The 8,375-nt window shown below is 34.0% G+C and overlaps 1 protein-coding gene across 1 annotated transcript in view; it reads right to left on the bottom strand.

Moving 5' to 3' along the window:
• Window positions 1-8,375, bottom strand: part of DIAPH3 (diaphanous related formin 3) — a 435,206-nt gene that overhangs the window by 274,112 nt on the left and 152,719 nt on the right. The window contains exons 11-13 of the mRNA XM_006914939.3: window positions 8,114-8,230; window positions 4,108-4,226; window positions 3,157-3,221 (exon numbers count right to left, since the gene is read on the bottom strand). Of these exons, the coding sequence (XP_006915001.1) occupies window positions 3,157-3,221; window positions 4,108-4,226; window positions 8,114-8,230 (301 nt within the window). The remainder of the gene's footprint in view (window positions 1-3,156; window positions 3,222-4,107; window positions 4,227-8,113; window positions 8,231-8,375) is intronic.

Here is an 8,375-nt window from a genome sequence, read left to right as displayed (position 1 = left end):
TTTTTTTTTTTTTACAGAATCCAAAATAGTGTCTGACTGAAGGAAATGAATGAAGGGAGTGTAGGTAAGATGACCACGGTGTTCTGCTGCTTTGCAAGCTAGAAACAAAGTATGACACTTTGAGGAGGGAAATGAGGGTATAAAATGCAGGGTGAAAAGGCATTTTAGGGGCCAGAAAGGTGAATCTAGTTTGGGAAATGTTAAGCTAGAGATACCTTCAAGAAATTCAAATTTTCTGCATGCCTCCTCCTTGGTGTCTCACCTCGTTGCCTCATACTGATCCATCAGGGCTTACGTTAGCTGTCACTTCCTTGGGTCAGCCTTTCCTGGCCACCCAAGACCAGATGAAGAATCTTTCCTAGAGGCTGATGTACCACGTAGGGTTAACCCACCATGGCAATTACCACACCGAAATACAAAAATTATCAAAATGTTGTATGACACACATCAACAATACTCACCAACCTTAAAGTTCATTAATAGTGAGAACTTTATTTCATTCGTTATCTTTCCAAAGCTTTTCATTTATAATTAAACTCAATAAATCTTTGTTGAATGAACTGATCAGCCAATTTCTATCCGATCTTCCTTTATATGTTAAATAACTATGCCAATATCATATATTAAACTCCCCCAATCTCCCATCATCAAAAATCTTTGAGGAGGTAGAGGGGGTAAAAGGGATCAAATATGTGGTCACTGAAAGAAATCTAACAGTGGGAGATGAACACACAATGCAATATATATATATGCCTTACTGTTAAATTGTACACCTGAAACTTACTGGATTTCGTTAACCAATGTCACTATTAAAAAAATAATTTTAAAAAAAAAACCTTTGAGAGGTCATTTCCTCTATTCTCCTTTTGATGACTGCTCAATGTTTACTGCTGCTTAGCAAGAAATAAAAAATTAAATTCTTATGAGAGTAAGAATAAAAAGTCTTTTTCACAATATCAACACGCACACTATTCTATTTCATAGATCTTAGAACAAGATCTGGGATAAAGGATCATGTAGGAAACACAGATCAAACTATCAAAACAACTAGTCATAATTAGTACACACTACGATAATTTATTAAATTAACTCGGTCATATTGAAACTATCTCTATGGCTTACAAAACAGAAAAATTTCTAGATCCTCCCCAATAAAAAGATCAGACAAAACAAACTTTTCTTTAGCGTTTTTAAAATATCTATAGTCAAATCACAGCCTTGGAGATAAAATGAATCTCCATTATAGATGTATTTTATCATATAAGATGTATGATAGCCTTCTTCTACAAAAAGAGTTACTGGAGCAATATTACTCTTACAAAATTACACACAAAAATGTCAACACAGTTAAGGCTGAGGCTCTGCTTAATTTCATTCCCTAGGGTAAATGTATTAGTGCATCTGTACATGAAGGTTGATAATTCAATATTTTCTATGTACTCTCTGACATTTCTAGTCTTCATTTTTCAAATTTATGCACCAAAATAAAGAACGTGTCTAACAACTATGATAGTTTCTTGCCTAAAGCAAAGTATTTACATGTGTCCTTATAAAGCTATCAGAAAGAAATTCTTGCTGATATATACAAAACGGTATGGCAGTAGAAATCTTTTATGGAGCAAGCAATATTTTCTGAATATACCCAAGACATATAACTTCTGACTAAAAGGAGATGACTAACCTTGAACAAGGTCTTTCTTCTATTTATATTTAAAGTTTACAATTTCAAAACAATGTATTAAGAAAGTTATCTGTTTAACATCGCTCATATAAACTATATACCTAAAAATGATTATAAAAGCACATTTGTACTGTCTGGGAAAGATCCAAATCAAGCACTTAAAAGTTTCCCAAAACCTTCCCAAGAAGTGTAAAAGTCTTTACTGAGCTTGAAATATGGTCAGCAGGGTGAGAGGTCACCCTACAACAGACATCTACGGGCTGTAAGGCTTAGGACACTTAATTTAAATGACCCATTGTTTTCCCACTAAACTCAGTATCTGGGACAATGACAATATATTCACAGGTATAATCCTCGCCTTCAGGCAAAAGCCTCTGATGTAATACCTGTGTTTGGTGAGCTTTAGAACTTCTCAGACAAAGTTTTTCCTAAGTGACTGAGGAAGTACCTACCATTGACAGTTACTTTTTATCTTAAAAGTTTACAAAAATACACAGTTCTCTCAAATTCATTTAGGGCCAGCTATGATAAAAATGTTAACACTTTTGTATGGTGGCTAACACATAGTAAATGCTCATTTAGTATACATTCACTGAGGTGGTGGCAGTAGTAATTATTTTTATTTCTCCAAAGTAAGAAGCCAAGCCCCATGTATTCAAATCAGAGTGACCCCCTAAAATGTGAAGAAACTAACACCAGGAACCCCTCCTTCCCCTCCCCACCCCTTCCAAAAAAAAAAAAAACAGGAAAAAAGTCTAATAGGCTGATACTAAGCAGAGATAAAACCACAAAACACCACCTTAGAAAAAAGCGAGGAAAGGATGGATGGTCAGCAACACCACTAGACTGAAATAAAGGAAAATGGTGAAATCTGATTCCTTGGACGATGGAAAATGACAATTTTATATGGTTCGACCTGATCTAAAATGAAGCAACTTTAATCAAAACAACAAGTTAGACTTTCTCTAAACATTTTTTAGATAGAATTTCATCTTTAAGCGCCTAAATTATATGATTTCTTGAGAAATACAACAATCTTAACATTTTGTCTCTTGTATATATCTTACACATTTCATTTGATCATTCATTCACTCATTCAGAAAATATTTTTTTTATTTCTTGGGCCAGGAATCATCCTAGGTGCAGGAACAGTGAGTGAGTAAAGCAAACAAAACTCCCTTCAAGTTTACTCTAGAGAGAGAAATAGATAATACATTCAGTATATACACACGTAAATACATAAACTATGTAGCATGCCAGATGATGATAAATATAACAGAAGAAAAACAAGAAAAGCTTTGGGAGGGTCAGGGTTGAGAGTTGGGAGCTAAAATAATGGTCTAGGTAATCCTGCTTATAGGATGGCATTTTGTGCAAACACCTGAGAGAGGTAAAGAACAAAGTGGGAACAACAAACAATCTCTGAGGCACAAGCGTATCTGCAGTGGTTCCCCAAGTCTTGCAAAGTTACTTACTTTCTTGGAAAATTCTGATGCTTTCTCTTCATACTCTTCGACTTTTGCTTGATCTATGCAAATATCTAAAATTGCAATAACGGGAAATTTTAAACAGCAGTACTTCTTAAATTCATTATGACTTTAAAAGTTTAGAAAGAAAAAAACACTGAAAAGATTTAGAAATAGTGCCAGTACTAAAATAAGCAAAATAGAGAAACATATTATACTGTTGGAACGAAAAAGGATTTTCTAAGCATGATACCAAGACTATAAAGCAAAGGGAAAGACAAACTCAACCACAGTTATATCTCAATCAGGCAAAAGGAGAAGGGAATTCAACTGTAACCAACAATACTTAAAGGTTTCTATCAACACTAGATTTCGTTAAGAAAGTGTGTGCCGGTATTCAAGTCTGAGTAGTCACAGTTTGTATGACATTCTTTCGAAGTGATAAAAGGAGCCAGTTCAGCTCACGACTCAGTCGCACAAGCATGTTCTCATTTCACTCTAGTGGACAGGAGTGCTTCATGCGTACATGGAGCATGCTGACGCACAGAATATTAAAATATGTACTCAAGGGAAGATAATAAACAGTATTTTTTAGGTCTTTGTCAAGGACAGTCTTAAGTAAAAAAAAAATGACAATTTTTATTGCCTTGTTTTGCTTTACTATGAGGGAAGAATACAATGGCTACTAATAGAGTTTGATGCTACTGCCTTGATTTATAACAAGGTGCCGGCAGTTTCTCCCATCATCGGTTTGCATCACCAGTGAAAACATCAACATGGGTTAAAGTAAAATAAAGTCTTAATATTACTATGAAAATAATTCTGACTATTAGAACTCCCTGAAAGGGAATCAAGGACTCTCAGGAGTCTACAGGCCCCACTATGACAACAAAGACTCTTGAGTTAAACCATGGGGTAAGAGATATCATATTTCAACCTAAACAACAGAGAACTACTCACCGACAAATTGACTTAAATCTAAATCTAGTCTTTTTCGATATGTGAAGTCTGGATCCATCCCATCTTTATGCAACACAATCTGAGATACACACTCATCAATTAATTTGAAGTATTGCTGCCTAAAACCAAGAAAAAGAATAAGTGTACACTCAATTTATTAGTGTAACTTTACATGAAAATAAAATATTTTGGTAAGTTTGATATCAAGTTCAATAATTTGTATAGTTTCAACAACTGACATAACAGATTTAACATGGGAGTGACAGTAAATACTATTACTATTTTCTTTCTAACACATTTAAGACATATTTTTTATACTCTTTGAGCAATTATATTGTGCTTTAAAGATGATTTTCTTATACGAGTCAGAACCTTGACTTAATTAGCAGGTAGCAAGGGAGAGAATATTAAGATGAAGTGATATGTACTTAAAAGCAGTCCTCAGTAAAGATCAACAGCCAACCAGTGCACCATACTAAAAGAGCTACCATTCATTTTATTAATACAAGCCAAAAAAATCTTTTCTAAAATACTCTCTGGAATGTTCTTCAAACCATCTAGTATACTGTTTTTAGAATGTATGTAAAATCAAATTAAAAACTGATACTGTAAATTATATACAAAACCAAATAAATATTTCTTACTCAAAAGTTAGAAAAATTTAGTATAACATTTTTTGTCCAAAAATTAAACTAAAATCCCCAGATAGGGCCCATGTTGTCACTGCAGTTAAGCGCACCTATGTAATAAGCTAAAGAATATCCCGTAAAACTCAAAACAACAAACATGAAAGAAATACCCAGAAGATTTTATAAACAAAACCAAACTAACGTGATAGAGGGTGTATGCACGACTCTAGAGAGGTACAGTCCTCCCTTCCCAGCCACCCTCCACCCTCACGACTTACTTCTTCCGTCCGTGACTTTCTGTACACTTTTCCTCTCCAAACCCTCCTCACCATGTACAGGATGGCCTCTAGTCACTTAGGCTTTCCTTCCCTATAAACTATGACGATACTGCCTTTGACCTACTTACACCTAATAAACCATGCTGAATAAAATTCACTATAGCTTAATATTAGCAAAAAAAGGTTACTGCTCATTGTCAGAGTAAACACGTTCAAGAAACTATTCCTCCATACGGATCAAAGTATTATCAATACTTTCCTCGATTTTCTCAACTTCTTTCAAAAATTCTACTATTCCCTCATATTTTAGCCATAATCACATTTACACTTAAAGTACATACGTAGCACACACATTTATATCTGTCACATTTGAAGATTTAGATGATGTACTTCCAGTCCCTTTTACTCATTTGATGTTATCCTAGTGTTGTTTTAATAATAAATAAAACTGTTCTTAAATGAACGCAAGCTATTTTGTGTCATTTTAAAAAATCATTTCAGTACCTCTTCCCTCCTCCACAACTGCAAATTCTGAGGTCATTTACAATGCACCTGATACTTCATGCAAACTCTTTCGGTGAGGCAATATTAGCAAAGAATAATGTACATCTGATTTCCAGAAATGTAAATCGAGAAAATAATGTCTATGAGTGACGCTGATCAGTTACTACGTCAGAGGAATATGTGAATAACCTTAATTAAGAGACTACCATAAATTGTCATTACTTCGCTATAAAACACACCATTTTTAGAGGATATTTTAAAATCGTATTCACTTTCTGTATAGTATTTTTACAGAACATCAGAAACTATCCCCTGTGCACATTCCACGAGCACGGCATTCTGCATGATAAGCCACTAATTATTTGTTAAAGAATCGAATTTGATCTTCTTCTCCAACTTCTAATTTTCTTCCTGTATTTGATTTTCCTTGGTTGCCAGATCTGTCTGGATGGACATTCTCCAAACAAGTTCCATTTCAGTAAAATCCCCTTATGTTCCAAATATGAAAGTAAACGAAGATTCTGATTTTCCTATCCACTAATTCTATTAAAGGAGAATAGTTTGCATTCTGCAAACACCTAACTTATTAAAAGAAATGAAAAAGGATGTTTATTCATATCAATAGTTTAAAATGTTCACTAAACAAAAAATGTTCAGATAATCAAAGGCTTCTGAAAGGTAAAATCCTGGTCCATTTGCGGTAGTGATAACAAAAACTGAAGGTAAGACCAAAATAACAAGATTCACAGAACTGTATACCAAAAGAGTGAATTTTACATACAGTAAATAAAATAAAATTTTATTACAAAAATAAATATGACAAAAATATGATTAAATTGTCAAAATTTAGACTTAATCTTGTTATAAAAGTATAATCTGTTTATAAGAACAATAACAATATGGAACATGGGTAGAAATCAGATGAAGCTGCCTTGAGTACAGCAGTCATAGGAGTCATAGCCTTCATAGCAACCACATTTGGAACAAAGATCAAGGTCTGAGGCTTAAAGAGCCAAGGAAGAAAGTGACATAGATGCGCACGGAATTAAAAAGCTGATACTCAAAAGATGACCAAACTAACTAAACTTCCATGCCTCACTAATGTCACTTTGGTAATGCTATGATTTAATATTCTTTGAGACTCTTGATCCCACTAAAGTGATAGGATCAATCGCCTGGCAAATCCCAGGACAGCTGTGCTTTGTAATCTGCTTTGAAGCTAGATACAACCTCTTGTCCTCTAGAAACACAGATGAAGGGATTAAGGTCATAAGTAAAATAAAACCCCCATGCAGCACTAAGCACACAGTCAAATCTCTGAAAGCCAACAACAGTACTAAATTCTGGGAATCTCAAATAGCTTCAAACAACTAGAGGTTGACAGGACCAACCAGTCAGGATCAAGGAGAGGACGGGGTTACTTTAGAGTAAATGGAAGTCTGAATGTCACTTTTAAGTAAATTTGGAGGAGAAATCAGCAGGACCTAAAGTATTTTAAAATCCTATGTAATTAATGTATTAGTATTTTTTATCTAGCATTTATAAATAAAGTGTTTAAACTTTTATTTTTAATAAAATGTTAGAAGAAAATCAAGCATCCAAACAGGTAACTAAATTCATATTTTAGAATTGCCAATGGGATTCCTCAAGTCTAAACGGCAGGAGATATGATGAATGATCTGTACTCATCTCAAAGAACCTAAAGTCTTAACAGTTTTTGACTCACTCTGCTCTCTGGTTAGATACATCCAAGGGTCTAACTTATACTCGCTGACATCATCACCCAGAGGACACGACCTGCATCAGACATGCCTAGCAAATCTTTCTAGTCAAATTTAGAATACGACTTACAACCCACAGTACTTGAGCAAAGCTAAATTGGTGGCAACGAAAATGGTTTTAGGTTCAAAGACCTCAGCTTCCTTCGTAAAATAGTAATAAAAGCGGAAAGAGGATGTTGAGAACATTTATTGGGCATACACGATGTGCCGCGTATTTGGCTAGGAGTTTTACCAAGGTTACCGTATTTCTTTGCACAGCAACCAGGCAAGTTAGGTGTTAATATCCATATGTAACTACATACACATAAGGTACAAACAGAACAAACAATTTGTTAAGCTCAAAGCAGCTAGAATATAATCAAACCCGAAAAGTCATTTATCTACCTTTTCTGACATTAGCAACATTAAACACACCTATTATTAAAGCAATTTCTACTTACTTAATAAAAGCAATGTTTAAGTGCTCTTCGTGACACTTAAAAGAAAAAAAATCTTATCAACATTATTCCTACTGCCTCAGGACTAACCAGAAAATATTATCATATAATAAACTAGTAATTTGTTGCTAGTTTGCAGTTTTACTCATATGAAAATTTGTAACCAACAATCCACTGGAGCTTAAAAAGTAATAGTAATATCGTTTCACCATTATCTATTTAAATTTATGCCCAGTGGAAGCAGCACATTCTATGAATCAATATTATGACAAAAATTAAAATCTTAAATTAGCTGCTTGCCCAAATGAAACATCAGATGAATTTCGCAATAGAATTTTATCAGCAAAAGAAAACATTAGAATATAGTTTCCTCTTACCTTATAAAATAATCATTTCGAATCAGTAAAAGATGCTGAAGAATAGAAATAAAATATTTCTCTGCTCTAGTTTCCTTAACGGTGCTCCACACCATGTTGTAAACATCATATGCTTCAGTAAATTGATTAAGGAATATGTAGATTTATTTATCCTCTACGCCAAGCAACTGAAATAATGAGACATAGAATCTTCTCTGTAAGACTTAGAAGTCTTTAGCTTATCCTAAAATAGGCATCATGCATACTCAACATATGATATAAC

The sequence above is a fragment of the Pteropus alecto genome, unplaced genomic scaffold (assembly GCF_000325575.1).
Source record: "Pteropus alecto unplaced genomic scaffold, ASM32557v1 scaffold35, whole genome shotgun sequence".
Taxonomy (NCBI): Eukaryota; Metazoa; Chordata; class Mammalia; order Chiroptera; family Pteropodidae; genus Pteropus; species Pteropus alecto.
Note: the sequence above shows the minus strand (reverse complement) of the source record. Positions and strands in the feature narration are given on the sequence as shown.